General features: G+C 41.8%; 3 protein-coding genes across 7 annotated transcripts in view; 1 reads left to right on the forward strand and 2 right to left on the reverse strand.

Annotated features, from left to right (window-relative positions):
* Positions 1-5,441: 5,441 nt before the first annotated feature.
* CMC4 (C-X9-C motif containing 4) lies at positions 5,442-14,689 on the reverse strand. Of its 3 annotated transcripts, none has more exons than XM_045884665.3 (3): positions 14,551-14,689; positions 7,732-7,799; positions 5,442-5,809 (listed from the first exon to the last, which is right to left on the reverse strand). In XM_045884665.3, exons 2-3 carry the CDS (start codon positions 7,787-7,789, stop codon positions 5,661-5,663), a joined length of 207 nt encoding a protein of 68 aa, XP_045740621.1. In that variant the 5' UTR covers positions 7,790-7,799; positions 14,551-14,689; the 3' UTR covers positions 5,442-5,660. The 3 variants fall into 3 exon arrangements, with proteins under 3 accessions (XP_045740621.1, XP_064430854.1, XP_045740631.1); XM_064574784.1 differs by lacking the exon at positions 14,551-14,689 and adding an exon at positions 8,833-9,171; XM_045884675.3 differs by lacking the exon at positions 14,551-14,689 and adding an exon at positions 8,732-8,869.
* MTCP1 (mature T cell proliferation 1) lies at positions 9,057-14,688 on the reverse strand. The gene is made up of 5 exons (XM_045884653.3): positions 14,551-14,688; positions 9,708-9,859; positions 9,418-9,588; positions 9,285-9,336; positions 9,057-9,196 (listed from the first exon to the last, which is right to left on the reverse strand). Exons 2-4 carry the CDS (start codon positions 9,810-9,812, stop codon positions 9,289-9,291), a joined length of 324 nt encoding a protein of 107 aa, XP_045740609.1. The 5' UTR covers positions 9,813-9,859; positions 14,551-14,688; the 3' UTR covers positions 9,057-9,196; positions 9,285-9,288.
* A 559-nt stretch (positions 14,690-15,248) lies between the features above and the next one.
* The window catches only part of BRCC3 (BRCA1/BRCA2-containing complex subunit 3), a 58,361-nt gene continuing 54,637 nt past the window's right edge, over positions 15,249-18,972 (forward strand). For 2 of the 3 annotated variants that reach the window (XM_045884697.3, XM_045884715.3), the window contains exons 1-3: positions 15,249-15,455; positions 16,118-16,134; positions 16,913-16,967. In XM_045884697.3, coding sequence (XP_045740653.1) covers positions 15,333-15,455; positions 16,118-16,134; positions 16,913-16,967 — 195 coding nt within the window. In that variant the 5' untranslated portion in view covers positions 15,249-15,332. The remainder of the gene's footprint in view (positions 15,456-16,117; positions 16,135-16,912; positions 16,968-18,972) is intronic. The other variant, XM_064574787.1, reaches the window with a different exon arrangement.

Consider the following 18,972-nt stretch of genomic DNA (forward strand, 5'->3'; position numbering starts at 1 on the left):
TGACAACAGACATTAGCAGGTCATTCTAAGCTCTCAGCAGGTTGTAATAGATAATAGACTGAAATAAAATCTCTAGGTTCCTGCTGAAGTTTCTTCCAAGGTGGCTGCTTCTGGGACCCTGAAGTGCATGGTTAAGGTCAGTATTGCAGCTTGGTGTCATGCTGTGCGTTGCTCTGGTGTATATGTCAGATTTCAGCTGAGCTGAAGTAGGCGCAGGCATTTAGGGGAGCTTATAAATTGAGGCCCTTTTGCCAGCAGCTTTGTTTGAGATGGTGAAGGGGGAGGTAAGATTTCTCCCAAAAGAACAGCTAGCTGCCAACCCTTCATGCAAAACCAAGATACCAGGACCAGGCAATTGCACCCATGACTGCAGCATTTTCATTTGATTAGCAAGGCCTGTTTAGTGAGGCACATATTTTTCTCTAGTACCCAGAGTCCAATAATGTGCTGGGCTTCTTTTTTAGTGGTGGGGGAGCTGAAGAGACTGCAGTTTTTCCTTGAATGAAAGGTATCCAGTGTGTTCAGGGTTTTGGCGCCCCCTGATGGCAGGGGTGTGGTAACACCACACTCGGGCCTTCTCTACTTGTAGCTTGGCCCAAATTGGGAGAAACTCCTATGACGCTGAGTTGTCTGACATAACACATCCACACCTGGTGCCTGGAACACCTGCAATGCTTTTCTCCCCTTTGCCACCCTGCCCCCGAGCACCCCACTGCGCCCTTTTTGTCCCCTGCTGGGCCACCACGGCCACTCCCAGTGCCCTTGTGACTCTGGACCACCCTTTGATCAATTGTTGCTCCCGTGATGGGACTGGGCAGGATTGGGACATGGGGCCCGACACAGCAGAGCTATAATGCTTGAGTTGCCTCTCCCCAAAGTTCGCCGTGGTGTCAGTTTAGGGCTGCTGCCCTCTCATTCTCAAAAAATAGACTCCAGTGTTGTCAGTCTCCCTAAGGCTCTGTGTACTCATTGCTGAGCAGCCTCATAGTCATTAGTGTCATTGTCTTAACATACAACATTTTCCTCCTGCTTCCCATCTGGACCTCATGTTTGCTGCAACCTCTTACCACTCAGCCTGGAGACATTCATCAAAGAGCAGGGGTCTTGATTCCCCCACCTGCCCTACCACTGGGTAAGAGCCCTCCTTACTGTACCTGGGCAGTTAACTGTCTCATGGATGCTGGCAGAAGACAGGACATGAATAAAGTTGGAGAACAGTATTCTAGAAGGAATGAATCTTATGTAATTCTAGCTAACGTACTCTTGGGGTGGGTGCTTAAGGTATCAAAATGCAGTTACTGTATAGTTAACTATTATAAGAATGTTGTCTCCATCCTTGTTTGACATTTGTCAGCAAGATGGGCATGACTAATGGTTGGGCTCTTACTTGAAACCTCTACTTTTCTATAGTTTTGGAAAATACAATAAATCTGCTTGAAGAAATGGTATAGAGATGGATTTGAAATTTCTGAGTATCATTAATGTTTCATGATCATCTCAGTTTCTTCTCTGAAGGAAACTCACTTAAGGCCAGTTTTGGACCCTGTAAGCAAAATTAGACTGCTGCCCTCTCTGCTGCTTCCACCAACTTACCAGCTTGGTTTCTTTGTCATGAAGTCCAGGTATGGGGCCTTCTTGATCGTTTACACAATGTTAGTGTATCTCTTGGAAAATTGGGCAAAAAATATATATCTTATCCTGGACCCGATTTCCCAGAAATCATGTTCTGTGATGTTTGGTTCTTCTTAAGGAATCATGAATTTTAAGAGCACTATTTTTCCTGAAGAAAATTGACAGTGCTGCGCTTTTTTCACATTTAAAAAAACCTGTGAAGTCAGCTTATTGACTCACCCAAACTGTCTACCTTTCTGAATTTAAAATCATAAGAAATGCTATTAGGATTATTGAGAGCAATGGAATTCTACAAACTACTGATACCTGGCTCTCATCCTAAAGACTGATTTCACTCGTCTGGGGTACCTTTGGGCAGCCTGAGTTTTTGACATGCCTCGTATGTTTCTACTGAGCAGCCAAGGTTGAGAACCACTGAAGCAGATTTGGAACCTGGTTCTAAAAAAGTTATAGTTCTGCTGTTAACAAGTGACTACTTAACAGGCCTTTAAAGCCTTTTATATTAAGTGCCATACAACTTTAGATGCCTTTCAGATAAAAAACACAAGTGTACAGTTTATTAAATGTTCGGAGTTGTGGGAAGTGGATGCAGGGAAGGGAGCTGTCACACTAGCATAATGGCAGATCAGGAGCTTTTGTCATCAATGGATGCTGAAGTTTTGGGATGAAAAGTAGTGGGATATGGCCCAACATATCACCCTCTACACTGATGTCTTTTAGTCACTAATTAACCAAGTGATTAAACTTAGCACCACCAGCCCACTTACAGACTTCTTAGTCTCTAAAATAGAGATCATAGTTCTCACCTTCCCAGGTCCTCCCTGGAGACTGAGCTTCAGTGCTGTGGCCCCTAACACATAAAAAACACTGGATGAATGTTGAGCTTTTTTGATGGCTATTTTATTTTTCTGTGGGTCATAATAGTTGAGAAGAATCAGATTTAAATTAATGTCTGCCAATAGATGTTAACTTCAACTGAGACAGGACTGAGTTTAAAGATAGGAAGGAACAATTTATTTGAAGCTTTAAAAGTCCTAAGTAAAGTAGTATACCATAGGAAAAAAATTTTAAAACAATCTGAAACTTGAGTAGTTAATAAAAATAATTTTGTAATAAAGCACAGGAAAACAATGTATTTGGTCATATTGTGATTCCTAATGTAAATCCTAGCACCGCTATTAATTGGTAACTTTAAATGTAATTTACATTTGTATATGATGTAAACAGTTGGAAATGTTTGATTAAATCGTTTCACTATTAACACAAGAGTTCATTTAAATGATTTCATGAGAACGGAGCATGGTTACCTTGGTTTGTCGACCAAACATCTTTAAGGCAGCGTTTCTCCAAGTCTCTCTGGGGAACGTTCACCCTGTGAGGTGCTGTCTGCAAAATGGGTACACTTTGGCAAGTACTGCATACAATAGTCCTTTTCAAAGAAACATGATTTACAGTAGCATATTGAAAGCTTTGAAGTCTTACAGGAGAGAAACCTGTTAACTTATGTCTAACCTAGCATTCCCCAAACTTACCTGACCACAGAAGCCTTTTGTCCCCCCTTTTACAGCAATTCCTAGAAACACTTTAGGGATTGCTGCTTAAAAGAAGAGTTGGTCTCAAATAATAATGGTATTTGAATATCACAGACTATCTTTTTTTTTTTGTTTTGTTTTGTTTTTAAGATTTTATTTATTTGCGAGAGAGAGAATGAGAGACAGAGAGCATGAGAGGGAGGAGGGTCAGAGGGAGAAGCAGACTCCCTGCTGAGCAGGGAGCCCGATGCGGGACTCGATCCCGGGACTCCGGGATCATGACCTGAGCCGAAGGCAGTCGCTTAACCAACTGAGCCACCCAGGCGCCCCTATCACAGACTATCTTATGTTAGTCCATTCATGGCAATGTAGGCTTTTTCTAGCATGCTGAAAGAGGCAAGGAAGGATCCTCACTGTTATAGACTGAATGTTTGTGTTCCCAAAAATTCATGTTGAAATCATAACACCCAAGGTGATGGTATTTGGAGGTGGGGCTTTTGGGAGATGATTAGTTCATGGAGGTGGAACCCTCGTGACTCATTAGTGCCTCTATTAAACACACCTGGGAAAGCTTGCCCACCCCTCCCAACAGGTGAGGACACAGCAAGACAGGCATCTGTGAACCAGGAAGCAGGCCCTCACCAGACATCAAATCTGCTGGTGCCTTGATCTTGGACTTCCAGCCTCCATAACTGTGAGAAATAACATGTCTGCTGTTTATAAGCCTGAATGGACTTAACAGCAGCCTGAATGGACTAAGACAAGGACGTATCAGAATTTGTTTCTGCTCCTGCTTAGAAAGTCATCTTTTTCTTTTTGGGGCAGAGTGGAGTGATAGTGGTTCTAGCACCTCTTTGAGGAAAGCAAATGGCCTGTTTGATACTGTCACTCTGCCACCACTGTCAACAGGCTTCTTGTATTAACATCATGAAGATCTACTGTAACGTTTTGATTATAAGGATATAAAGGTTTTTTTTTCTGGTTTTCTCATGATAAATCGGGTCGTTAAACATTACAAGAATCATTTCTAGGCCTTTCCTACCACTCTTTGAACAAATATTAAGTGTCTTCTTGCTAGGCACTGTGGTGGGGAGGTAAAAGTGGAAAGAAATGCTCTCACTGGCATCTGGAAGGACACTTTGCTCTGAATCACTGGAAATGCAACAGGTATGGAGTTGGGTTAGAGAAACCTTTGAATTTAGCATGTATGAAAGGCATCATGATTGTGGCACTGGAGGGGTATCTTTTCACTTAACACATGACCAGTTTTATGAATGGTACCAGTACTCTAAACTCAAATGCTAAAGACAACTCATTAACATCTATATCTATAATCTTAAGAAATGCATTTAGGGGGCTCCTGAGTGGCTTATTCAGTTGAGTGTCCAACTCTTGGTTTCGAGTCCTACAGTGGGCTCCGTGCTCAGCACAGAGTCTGCTTCAGATTCTCTCTCCCTTTCCCTCTCCCCCGCCACTCTCCCCACTCACTCATGCTCTAATAAATAAAATCTTTTCTAAAAAACCAAATACATTTAGTACTCATGTGTTTTTTTCAAACACCGCCAAGCAATTCTCCCAATTCTCAGTGGCCACTGACTAGGTGTCCTACAAACTTAATTCAGTTATGACCCTATCTACTTGGAATTAGTGTCAGATCCCACAGGTTAAGGGCTCAGTCCAACAAGACTGCCCCTAATTCAAACACCTATTGCTAAGCCCTGATTGTTACCTGTCCTTCTGACTTACTGGCTATAAATCTGAAGTTCCCAATGACATCCTCCTTGGGTTTGATTAATTTGCTAGAGTAACTACAGAACTCAGAAAAACATTTACTTAAACATTTACCAGCTTATTATAAAGGATACAGATGAACAGCTAGGTGAAGAGGTACAAAGGGCAAGGTCCCACAAACAGGGTCTGTCCAAACCCAGTCCTTTTGGGTTTTTATAGAGGCTTCATTACACAGTCATGATTGATTAAATCATTGGCCATTGGTGTTTGATTTAACCTCCAGCCCCTCTCCCCTCCCTAGAGGTGGGGGGGAAGTGGGGGATTGAAAGTTCCAACCCTCTAATCACACGGTTCCCCTGGCAACCAGTCCCCATCCACAGGTTACTTAGGAGCTTTCCAAAAGTTACCTCATTAAAGTTACAAGACACGTTTATCACTCTTATCACTTAAGAAATTTCAAGAGTTTTAGGAGCTCTGTACCAGGAAAGGAGATAAAGACCAAATATATGTCTTATAAGTCGCAATATCACAAGTACCAAACAAAAATTTTTCACTTAACAGGTTTATTTTAGCAGCTCAGTTTTATTACATTCTACATATTTAATATATTTATATGTCTATCTGTTCTGCATAGATGGCATATTCATTAACTTTTATAGTTGACTTTTTTATTTGATATTTGCTGCTACCTGGCCTGAAGAGAGTCAGGAAGACAAAACTTGCTTGGTGGATACATGGTGCAGCATTTAACTTTTCAGCAGAACTTTACTTTGATGTAGGCTTCAGTGTCAGCTTTTCTTCCTCTTCTTTTTCAAATCCCGAACAGACGAGAGATCTTCCCTTAGGATATCGAGCACAACACTTACGCAGTTCTTGGATGACAGCCTGACACTTAGATTCCATGTAGTTGTTGGCTGAAAAACAGACAGGCAGACCCTAGTCATGATCTCAGAGAACTAAGGCACAGGGAAGTTTAGATCAGTGCTTCCCACTCTACAGACCTGGAAGAAAGAGGATGTACCCAAGTCCACCTAATTCTTTCTGATGTACAGACCAGTCAACAGGATAATTAGAAAAAAAAGCATGATTCACAAAGTGGTTGAAAGCTATTTTTATATATGAATTTCCTTTTCTTTAAGGTTGAGTTAATAGCTTACGTGCCCTTTTCTAAGACAGTGGTGGCTGTAAGTGCAACAGAGGCTGGCAAACTGCAGCCTCTGGATAGAGTTCAACTCTTTTTTACAGCTGTGAGCTAAGAATGGTTCTTACATTTTTCAAGGGTTGCAAACACACACCCACATACCCACCCACACACTATACAACAAAGACCTTCTGGCCTCCAAAGCTAAAATAGTTCCTATTTGGCCTTCTACAGAAAATATTTTGTAGACCCCCTACTATACATAGACCTTAAGTCAAGGAGAACTTGACCTAAAGGTTCTAGGTCAGCTGCAGTTGATCTGAGTCCCCCGGTGCTAAAATGGGGTGCACGGGAGTTAGTCCAGGATTAAAAAAAAAAAAAAAACCCAATTCTGACTAGAAAGAATACAGCGGAGTGGCTGAGTCCAAGCTTGGAGCCAGACCAAAAGGGTTCAAATCCTCACTGTACCCCTTATTAGTTGTGTGACCCTAGACAAGTCATCTAACTTCTGTGTCAATTTCTCCATCTATAAAATGGGGGTCATAGTAGCATCCACCTAATGGATGAAAGGATTAAATGACTCAATATGTTTAAAACCCTTATGGCTGTGCTTAATTCTCTTAGTCCTTCCAGCCCTCAGTCCTCCCACACTGTAGCCATGTGTTGCTAATTCAAATAAGATAAGAATTTATTGGGGAAAAGAAACTGTGAAAAACATTTTCCTTTTTCTTAAATTTGGAGGAAGGAAAGAAAAGGATGAATAAAGTAGCATTATACATTAACATTTTAGATTAAGATTTTTATGAAATGTTGCTTACACCATAAAAAGTCTAAGAATGAAAGTTAAAAGTCAAAGGAAATACACAAACAAGAGTTTTCTTTAGTAGTGAATCTTTGGGTAAATTCTTAACATTTTTCCTTCAGACCCTTCTATATTTTCATGGGCATCCATCTCTATCTGTTACTTTAATAATGGGAAAAGTTATCAAAAACGTCACTTTTGAAGTTCAGAAAGCCTTGTAGCTTTTTCTATCTGTTCTTCTGCCAATAATCATGTGCTGATTTAAAAAAAATATAAAATCCTCTAGCATTTGGTCAAACTTATTGGCCAATTTAAAACCAAATTGGGGGAAAAAATCAAGTGGACAGATCACATCAAATATGCTTTAGTTGAAGTTTGCTTTTGCCTTTAAGCCTTAGTTGCTGACTTTGGCAGCCTGAATTCCAATTGTATTTTCAACCCCCATTTCTAACCTGATTGCTTTTAAGAAGTGGGTTGTCAGCCACAGTGAAGTATAACCAACCCATTTAAAACTAGTCTTTTTAAAAAAGGACTTTGCTCAGCTTAGTTATTCTCAACTCTGGCTGTACATTAAAATAACCTGGTTAGCTTTTTAGACTGATTCCTGCCCAGAACCCATCCTCAGGAAGTCTGATTTAATTGTTCTAGGCAAGAGCTTTTTTAAAGCTCTTCAGGTGATTCTAATGTACAACCAGAATTGCAAACACGGAGCTTGGATCATATCACTTTTTATTTTCTGCATCTTTGATGAAATGAGAAAAATCTTCAGGATAATTACAGAAATATTACATTTGAGAGGAGCTCATATCATTTGTGATAAAAAGAAAAATTGGTCTCTTGTAGTTAGTTCACAGATAAAGTGAAAAAATATAAAAAAGCATTTAACATACTACCTTGTAAACATTTCTGTATTTCACAGGCTTGTTTCTGGCACGGATCCTTCTGCGGCATATCCAGAAAACTAAAATAAGAAAAATGATTTTTATTTTGTCTTTTATCCATAAAGACTTTAAAGCCCCTCTAGATGGAATTTTCTTCTGAGACAACCAGGTATGCTAGAAAACAATTGCACTAAAAAATACTCTTCCCATTCATAGGATGAATCAACTGTATTTTTATAATATCCATTTCATTCAATTTGGAAGACATAAATAGCTTTACATGAAAATAAAACCGTGAATTCAATCACCTCATCTTGAATATTGTAAACCAATTGTGGGCTAGAGGAGCCGATGCCACAGCCAAATAGGCCTGTCCACTGCTCAGATCTATCATTCACAGAACCACCCTTGGTAAATGATTAAACTCCTTGAGCCTTTTTCCTTATAATTCATGAGTAAAATGGGGACCATTCCTACCTACCTCAAAGCATTAATGGAAGGATTAAGTGTGATAAAGTATATAAAGTGCACAGAATAGTGCCTGGAAGGAAGGCAGTAAGGATTCAATACATGGTAGCTATGATTCCCAAGATTTTTTAGAAAGTAAAACCTTACTTTTAATGTACATAAACACTTATGACTACTTTAACTCAGAAAATTCTTTATCAGGTAGTAAATGATTTCCTAGGAATCAGCAATATTTGGTGCTATTATTACTTCCTGAGAAAGGTGCTAGTTAAGCGGCTAAAATAATTTTTGGAGCTCTTACAGAAACCAACTTATTTAAAATATCTGTAACCAGAGAATGAATTGAAGTGCCCACGATTTTGATTAGCAACCTCTAATAATTTGAAGGCACAATTTCAGAAAGGAAAAAGGCCCAGGAGCCTTGTAGCTAATGTCATTAATTCAAATAACCTCCTCTTTTTTCAGAGCCCCCTAAGTTCTCAGTAGATCCAAGTTAGGTCAGTACTGGGAGGGGAAACACTGGAGCAAAACCTAGGATATTTACAGGATGGGGGAAGGAAAGGCAGGTGAATTGCTGCAGGGCAAATAAGCGACAAATAGATGTTGATGCTGCTAGGAGCTGCTCTCTTCTCTCTAAATCAGTACCAAGTCCTTGGTGATCAGGGCATCTGTTCTGTAGCAGGTGCTGACTTTTGTGGGATTCATCAGATCCCAGTTCCAGCTGATGATGTCCATTAAAGGTTCTATGGCAATTTCCAAAGGAGTCAATTTCAAGTTACGTATCCTGACTAAGCGCTTTTGTTGACTTGCTTTCTGCCTACGTAACCCCCTCTCTGCAGTTCCATTTGTGGTGTTCTTCATGACCCTTCCTAAGCTTCTGTGTTCTTGAGCAGTTTTTCAACCCACTCCCTCCCCACAGGCCCACAGGTGGGTGCACTGCAGTGGTGGATGAAGTGATTGCCATATACTGAACAGAACAGAGGAGCATATCTTCCTAGAATCCCAGCACCTGGAAAAAAAATAGATCATTAAAATCACCACAACTGAATAGAGTGAAAAAGAAGAAGGGAGAACAGGGGAGAAATAGAAATACATACCAGGTTAATCATCAGGCAAAAGCTTAAGCAACAGCTCCTGTACTCCCCTGACCTGTCAGAAAAAGAAAAGTTTATAGAGTACTCTGTTGTAAGAGCCCCAATACAATGGAAAATGATTAAGCAACATGGGTACCATTAAATGATGCTGAATCTGCCACAAGCGAGAGTTGTTATCCATGTAGCGTTCCTCAGGGTAGAGTTGCCACATGAGAGGTAGCTGGGAGGTAAGAAGGTGACTTGGCCTAGCTGGGTCACCTAAGGGAACCTGAACTTGCTGGACTCGTGCCCTTAGGAAACTCGTCTCCTAATGGGAAAAAAATGACAAAAATAAAAGCAAAGATTTCAGGATTTTGAGACTGGTTAGACACCAAGTTGCTTGAAAGCAAAGTCAATTAAAAAAATAAGCAAAATGTAAACAGTTACCTCTTCCACGACGGCCACCCACGTGCGCTGGTATTCGTCGCGGTAGATACCCTCTTGGTGAACCCAGAGGTGATCGGGTGGAGCCCCCACATCCTCTCCTGCCATTCTGGGCTTTGGGTTCCAATTCTAGCCCTGCTTTTCTCCACCTAAGCCTGCAGCACCCGCGCACAGGACACAGGTGTGACTTTTTGGGTTTGAATGAACTCACCAGTGAGCAAGGTGACCTGGTACTAGCAACCACCAACCAGAACAAAACTCTTATAGGTCTACTTGCACAGCCTAAATAGAGCTGAGGCTATCTGAAGCTCCCTGCAAGACACTGAAGTGACATTCAGCAGAGCCTCAGGTCATGCTAACTGTTGACTGTGAAGCACTCAGCTCCTCAGCTCAGTGGGGAGTTCTGTGGAAATGTAGGACTAGCACCTCAGGAAGCTGGGCAGTGGTGTCACAGTCTTTGCACTCACAAAGCAGCATCTGACAAAATGTAGGTAGCAACAGAGTATGCACAGGCACTTATTTGGGCAACAATGGACACGTGTGCCATATTCCCCAGGTAAAAGCCCCTTTCAAGCAATTCCATTTTAAAGGATTGTGAAGGCTGAAGTATGTGCATCGCTTTGTAAATTAAAAGTTTGTTTTAAGGACAAGCAACCTATTTATCAGCTTACTTAGAAAGGTTACTTATAGTAGTTGGGCACTTCCAGAAGGGGGTTTTCATGTTAAGGAAAATATTTAAGGTAGCTTCATGGAGTTTTGAAGCTGCAAAAGACTTTGGGGATCATGGTGATTTGGAGCTGAGAGCAAATGATCGTTATCCATCTAGGTCCTTGTTTCATTTTGATAATGCTTCAGGATGTCACAGGAACCCATTTTTCCACAGAGGTGTGCATTTAAATTCTGATTTCCCAAGTCAGAAGGCCAGAAAAACCCCTCTGCCGTTTGAGAGGTGTAAAGGAAGCAAACCTCCTGGGCAAACTCTTTCCATAATGCAGATTCGGCTCTAACCCCATAAGGATTTTCTGCCTAGCTCTGGATCTCATTTCAGGGCCTCACAATTACTTGACCTGCATTTTGGAGGAATGAATTGTTTGTACTTGGTTCCTAGCATCATGGCATTATTTCCCTGTATTTCTACCTTTGACAGAACAGATAACAGCATTGGGGCATCTGCCCCACAAAACAAAGGCCTCCTATTCTTATTGGGTGGCCTTAAGGTAGGAGAGCAACTGCAGCACATCTCAGGAGGTTGTTAAACCATTATTGAGATTGTCAAGAGCAAAGGAGATGCCAGAACACAGTATGATACAGCCCAGGAAAAAGCCAGAAAGAATTAATTGGGCTAAACCAAGCCCTCTTTTCAAGGACAACAATTTGATTTTTTTTTTTTTTTCTTAACACTGTTAGTTCACCTTCCAAGTAGATCTCTTAAGATCTTAAGAAATGGTCTGATTTCAGTGGATAATTTAAGAGCATCATAGTTGCTTCACCCATTGTACCCTGATTGGAGTTGACTCTGAGCCTATTGTAAGCTCCCATCTTATAGGGCTCCCTCATTTCAAACTCACCTAAAGAACCCCTTCTCCTTCACCAAATTCCAATTTCTCTCAGTGGCAACACCACCTCTCCTGATCTTGCAGACTCAAAACTTCTGAGTTATCTTGGACTTCTTCCTCTTCTTCAGTTGCTACATCCTATCTGTCACCAATTCCAGCAAGCACCACTACCACCATATTTGAGACAAACTTTCCCCTAAATACTAGGCCCATTTCTAGCTCCAAATTCTTGCTCTAGCTTTCTACTTGTCTAAAATGCCTCCACAGGCCATTCTGTTTATCTCAGTACCTTCTCTATGAAAACTTCTTGCCTCTTAGGACTACTGCAGCATTTATGTCTCAGCTCAAGCTCATATTTTGGCCTCTAATTATAAATTGCCTTTGCATATTTGCTTTGCTTATTTCACAAGCCTTGTCTCCCCTCAAATACAGTATTATAAGCTCTTCGATAACAGTAGTACTGGGCACCCTAAGTCTCAATACTAGTCAGTGTTCCTGTGAGTGAGTGAAGATGTATGCTGAGAGGGGAAACAGATAAAGACCACACATACATGGACAGAGATTGATTCTCTAGGTATATTATATACCTATATATTTTTTCAAAGCCGTTTTTTTTTCCATTTAGCAGATACAATTGTTCTGCCTCTCCTTTTCCCCAGGGCTTTGGAAAGGAGAGATACAAACAAAAACCAAGTAAATACTAATGTGAAAAAAATATTTATTAAAGTCTGGATTTCGAGTACAAAAGAAATAAGTATGGCCATTAAAAAAAAAAGAAACCAAGTGTTAAGAGTTTCAGTACCATCTCACCTTCACAGACAGGTCCATTCACAGATAGACAACAACTAATATATTGACATTTAAATTTGTTTTGAATGAAAAGCAAAATTTTACTGGTTACACTGACATTAAAAGGAAATGATTCCAGTGGTATAGAGGGCAAACAAATTGGAGATGATAGTCTGAGTTACTATGAATTACTACAAAGAGGCCTATGAGTCACTACAAAATATTCTAAGAAAGGCAGTGTGATGTGCTGCTGTGACCTGAAGGCCAACATGCTGGGCATCAGTAGGATGAGCCTGGGAACAAACTGCAGCACATGACCCTGGACTTGTGTGTGCTACCACTCACCGAGATGCTGCCATAGGAGCATGAACCAACAACATCCTTACCAGAGAAAAGCAAAGGCTGAATGACTAAGATTAAGATGAAGGACCATAAAATCATAGATTGTATAAATTGCAAACCATTTCCCTAAAATGTGATTCTTGGAACACTTGCCCCTAACGTTTTCCCTGGTCAAATAAGTTTGGGAATCTTTTAGTCATAAAGCTTATTAGTGTAGTAAAAGCTCTGGCAAGTTACACAGTAAAGAAACTTTAACAATTCCCAAATTTATTTGAGTAGAGAACATTTTTCTGCACATGAAACTTGTTCATAAAATTCAGAACCCCTTGAACTAAGATGAATCTCTTAAATCCTCAAGATAAACTCAGGCACAACGTGCAGTATAATACACAACATAAACCTCTTCCACTCAACGCAAAGGAAAACTACCATCTGCAAATTCAAATGGATTCAAAAAGTATTTATATGGCTTTATCATCCAGTAAGGCACTAAAGCCGACTGTCCCCATGGGGGTCACCTTGATGTCATGGCCAGAGACCATACTGGCCTAGACAATTTCCTAGTAAGGCATTTCATAAATTATGTTTTAAATGGACGATATACAACATAGAAAGGGTTCCTTAAGAAAAATATAATTTACTTCAATTTCCAGGTGTTTGAACAATTTTTAAACATTAATTAGTTGGATATACTTATTTTCTTTGAAGTGAATTAATACACTGATTTAATTACAATGGGTGAAGTTACTAAGAACGCATGCCCTGGAGTCAGCCTGGCCTGGGTATGAATCCTGATTTTGCCACTTAATAGCTTTGTGACTTGGGAGAAGTTAACCTCTCTACACTTGTTTTCTGAGGTGTAAAATGAGAAATAAACAACATACTGATCATAATGGTCAGCACTTATTTAGCACTTATATGTTATATGTATATTGACTCTTTTAATCTTCACTATCACCTGATTAGATGGATACTGTCATTACCCCCCCATTTAAAGATGAGGGAAGTAAGGCATAGAGAAGTTAGGTAACTTGCATGAAGTCACAACACAGGTAGGAAGTTGTAGAGTCTGATTCCAGTTGGGGCAGTTTACATAGAAAGGTATATAAATGCTTGGTAGAGTGTCTAGCACAAAATAAGCTTGCCATAAATTTTAATAGTCCTTCTCTGTACTCCAATTAAACATTTAGAACTGTAAAAGTGCAGTCATGAGCATTATAGAAGTTAGAGAATGTTGTTCTGATATTTGAGATTGACTAACAGCAACAACAAAGAAAAGGTGTTTTTTCTCTTGAAGGTGCCTAAAGGCACTTTATAAACTCAAAATATTCTATTACTAAACATAATAATGAGAACAGCCATCGTTGTCCCATTAAGGCAGGGCATACAAGCCACGAACAGTAACTGGACATAATATATGGTGTAAAATTGAAACTTAAGAGAAAATTTAGATGGGTTCAATGTAATTGCACACTTCGAGATTTGCCCAATCTTCATCATTATCAAGACGAATCATGGAAAGAGGTGCCATGTGATCCTTAAGCATTAGGTAAAAATGGAGGTTGCTGGTATATATGTCACAGATAATTTCAGTGGATACGGGCCGTATTTGTGGGGGGACTTGGATTGGAACTGAGTTGGGAGAAAAGAGCAAAGCATCAACACCTCTTCAAGTAGCATCTTGGGAATGTTCCCTTTCCAGTACTGCCATGCCTGCCTGGCTTCAACACTGCACAGGGAATAGAAAACCAGATCAAACAAACATAAACACTGATGGGCTGTGGGAGGCGGCACGGCATGTATTTTTCTTTGATTTAGAATGGTTCCTAAAATCCACGTGTAATTCCTAACCTTGGGAGTTGAAAGATCTGTACTTTTACCCGTGGCACGTTTGACATTCCTGAAAAGAAAATTACTTTTACATAGAATTTCACCATGTCTGATATCATCAAGACAAGGAGAGCTGAGGAAACTTATATTGTGGATATCGACTGCGATACAGCTGAGACCTTCAATAAAAACTGAAGTCCCTCATTCCCGTTCCCTGTATCGAACACATAAGATACCTAAAAGCCTTTGTAGAACATAGCAGTAGCCAAGCTTAAGAGTGATACTTTTTCAGATACAGTATAGCACTGTTTCTGGAAGAGGTTACTCACATGAATATAATGTTTCTTGGGCTAATTAATCCGCCTCAGGAGCAGCGAGGCTAAAACTTCCAGGTCCCCCGCCCTGGGCCACTCAAGCCAGGATCGGGACGTGAGCCTGGGGCGAGCCGAGGGGCATCCCGGGCCGAGGTCACCCGAACCGAAGTTATGAGGCGAGGGCCGGCAACCGGAAGTGGTCCAGGGAGAGTTGTACAAAATTCAGGGGCCGTAACTTGGAAACAAAGCGAAATAAAATAAAACCTGAACTGTCTTAGGACCGAATTTCAAAAGAGCGTCCCCCCTGGCTCAGGAGGCCGGCGCGCCCGGCGAGGCCGCCTTAAAGGGCTGTCCCCGGAGCGTGTAGGCCGCGTACGGCTCTCTTCAGCGGGCGGGCAAAATGGGCGCGGGCGCTCGAGAGGCGCCGGCCCGGCCGCCGGGGCGCCGCTCACAGAGCACGTCGGCCCACGACCCGCAAGCGCCGCCTCCCTGCCCACCCCGCCACCCGGCCTGACGCCCCGACCGCGGCCGGCTACTGCCCTCCGCCCCACGGCCACGCCTGCCCCAACCGGCGCGGGCGTCTCCCAGGTGCCGCCGGGCCGGCCCCGCCCGGCCCCCGCGCCCCACGCCCCGCCTCCGCGCGCCCCCCTCGAGCCCCGCCCCACTCCGACCGCCCCGCCCCGCCCCGCCCCGCCCGCGCTCCTCAAGCCCCGCCCCCGCGGAACCCGCGCTCCGGAGCACCCGGTTGGCCAGGCCCGGAGTGGGCCCGAGGCGGACGTGAGCAGGGTCGGACCAAGATGGCGGTGCAGGTGGTACAGGCGGTGCAGGCGGTTCATCTGGAGTCGGATGCTTTCCTAGTTTGTCTCAACCACGCTCTGAGCACAGAGAAGGAGGAGGTGATGGGGCTGTGTATAGGGGAGGTGAGTAGGTCAGTTAGCCTGACCGGAACCCTGCTGAGCAGTCGCAGCGTGTGCCCGGGGTGGGTGTTGGCAGCGCCCACGGCTGCGGAGGCTACAGGCACCTCTGACCTGGACCCTTGGGCTGATCCTTTGGAAGGTCAGGTAGTGGGGGCCCTGTTTCCTCTGTCTCTGGACGCTTGTTTAGCCTCCCGCAAACCCCCAGCGATCTGCATAATCCTCCGGGTGGGCCTTGCAGTTTCTCTTATAGTCTGTGGCTTTTCTCTAGATCTGGAGTTATCACCCCACTGACCAAAACCGCAAGTCAGGCTGTAAAGACATTGTAGTATAATGAGGACACCGGTGTATTAGGAAGCATCCAACCACGATTAGGGCCCCTGGCCTCGCCTCCAGTCTGCCTTCTGGGAAGCCTTCTAAGTGTATCAGAAAACCAGACAGAGAAGAGGGTTTCAAAGATGCAAAGGTTTCCACTGGGTTAAGTGTTGGAGAGGAGCAACAGAGGATGAGGAGATAGACCTTACTTGTTTACAGTCCGAAGTAAGAATTCTCCAGTCTTTCATGCTGGTGTACAGGAACACATGACCCAAGTTTCATATAATCTACATCCATGTACATCAAACTAGCGTAATGTGATCAATAATGTTTTCTGCTTTTTCCCACTCTAGTTGAATGATGACACAAGGTAAGATTATATTTGTTTACTCATATCTTTTGATCTCTATGTCACTGTTAACTCAAAATTATGACAAGGTTGGCAATATTGTGTACAACTTGTATTTTAAGTTACCATTATGAGTCCGGAGTTCCCTCAGTGATACACTTTGAATTCCACCCCGACCCTGAAGGTTGGTTTCCACCTTACTTCCTACTAGGAGAATTTTCAGTTGATATATGTATGACCTTCTGTAAAAAATATGGGTAGGGGGTACCAAGATCATCAGTGAACCTGTGAAAGCTCTTACACATAGAATTTTGTTTACTCATACAGTGCTGTTATGTTCCGTTTTATTTCTTGATATGTTTTATGTTCTCTCTCTCCTGAAATGACAATGAAATAGATAATTTTCTTTGCAGCAAATGATAAGCATATTAAGAAACATTTCCCCCTATTGACTCATTCCTTTGACTAAATTGTCAATGGCTTTCTGCCTCCCCCTGGTGGACCCTACAATGATCTCAGAGATGCCCAGGAACTTGAATGCTTGAGGAGGCAAAAGCTTTGGGTTACCTTTATTTAAATTTCAAAGCGTAGCGGAATGTGTATTTCTCAAGCCCACCTCCTTAATACCCAGGATTCTAGGAATTTCGCTTTGCCACCGAGCAGATTATGTACTTAGCCACTCTTCCTTTGTCTCTGCTAAGGTTTCATTGCAAAAACTTCGAATCTTGTTACTTTGCTTTAATATCTTTTTATATTCCAAACCTGAGTTCCTTTTCCCCCCCTAATTTATCCCCAAAAGGAGTGACTCCAAATTTACATATACCGGAACTGAAATACGCACAGTTGCTGAAAAGGTATGTGTGCTAGACTTTTGTATGATAGAAACTTTCAGTTGGGGAGGGATTTCTGTCCTCAATTTGATGATCTCAGCCAGGGATTAACTGGTTTGTGCAGGTCCACACTTGTGGCTGGGTAGGGTGTTCTCTCTAGTAAAATCAGATGAAAAGTATACTCATTAGGACTGGATCCTAATTTTTCTATTTGTAGCAAATTCAGATGAGTAATCGCTCTCAGCCCTCCTCCTTGCTGTTCTCTGCCTGATCTCTGGCCCTTCTCCCTGCTTCCTTGAGACTTTTGGCTGGTTTGCTTCCTTGAAATCTGTGAATTTCTTCACATCACTGTTATCTCAAGTCCCAATTCCTACTTGGGCAACCTTCTCCTATAAGCAAACTATCCATAACTTATAATTCTTAGTCTACCTTGATTTTTTTTCTTGTCTACAATCCCGCCTCGCCTTTTCTGGCATGCTCTAGCCTTCGTGGTGTAGTATAATGCTTTTCAACATATACTTTTTGGTATAGGGCCATTTCATTGTTTTTCCAATATATTGCAGGCCACTGCTTTTGTAAAATACGATAAAAATAAATTATGGCCTCTTCTCTGTCAAGCAGATGATGGGCATGGTAAAAACTATCAGGCAACAACTCCATCTACTTTTTACCCCTATATCCAAACTTCTCCATGTTAACCACTTTGCTTCCTTTCTTCCCATATCAAGGGAAGAAGTTTACTTCCTATCCAGAGCTACAGGTTCTTCAGAGACCTTGCTTATCAAATATCCTATTTTCTGAGTCTTCAACCTTCTGACAGGCTTTTTCCCCTTAGAATACAAATGTGCTTAAATTACTCTCATTTTCACAAAGGAAAGAAAAATAACTTTTCAATCCTGTATATTCTTGTAGTCACTACTCTTATATCCTTCTTTTAATAGCCAGACTGCTTGAAAGGATAGGCTACAATCATTATTTCTTTACCATCAATAGTCACACATACCAAGATCTGGTTTCCAGTTCTCTCTCTTCAGCCACCTCCCCATTGCTATATCAGTGGATTATTTCTTGGTGCTTATCTTAATCTTTCTCCTCGGAACTCTGAACTGTCTTTTTTTTTTTTTTTTTTTTTTGTATCTCCCTATTCCTCTCCCCTCCCTCCCATCCATTATGGGCTCTTCATCTTCTGCATTAAATATTGGTATTCTCCAAGTTTCTGGCTTGGCCTCCTTGCCTTCCTGGAATGTCTTCTGGGCAACATTACCTTCCCTATGGCTTTAGCTACGGCATTGAAGTTAGACAGATCTGTCTTTAAATCCTTCCTCTGATACTCACTGTGTGACTTTGGGCATGTTGTCTAATACTCATTTGTAAAATAGACATAATAATGAGTGTTTTACATACATTACCCAAATCCAACTCTCCCAACAATTCTATGAGGTTGGTGACTGTCATTATCACTGTTTTACAGTTAACAAGTAGTGTAATATTAGTTTCAGGAGTAGAATTTAGTGATTCATCACTTACATATAACACCCAGTGCTTATCACAACAAGTGCCCTCCTTAATACCCATCGCCCATTTAACCCATCCCCCTGCCCACCTGCCTCCGTCAACCCTTAGTTTGTTCGCTATAGTTAAGGGTCTGTTTTATGGTTTGCCTCTCTTTGTTTTTTCCCCTATGTTCATCTGTTTTCTTTCTTAAATTCCACATATGAGTGGAATCATTCGGTATTTGTCTTTCTCTGCTGGATTTATTTCACTTAGCATAATACACTCTAGCTCCATCCACATAGTTGCAAATGGCAAGATTTCTTTCTTTTTATGGCTGACTAATATTCCATTGTATATATATACCATATACCACCTCTTTATCCATTCATTAGTCAGTGGACATTTGGGCTCTTTCCATAATTTGGCTGTTATTGATAATGCTGCTATAAACATTGGGGTGCGTGTATCACTGGGGGAGTTACCAAGTTAATAAATGGAAGGCATTTTTCCAAGTGCCTGACACATGGCAGGTAGC

This window comes from Mirounga angustirostris, unplaced genomic scaffold, assembly GCF_029215605.1.
Source record: "Mirounga angustirostris isolate CCGP_5_RB_7025 unplaced genomic scaffold, mMirAng1.0.hap1 SCAF_11, whole genome shotgun sequence".
NCBI lineage: Eukaryota > Metazoa > Chordata > Mammalia > Carnivora > Phocidae > Mirounga > Mirounga angustirostris.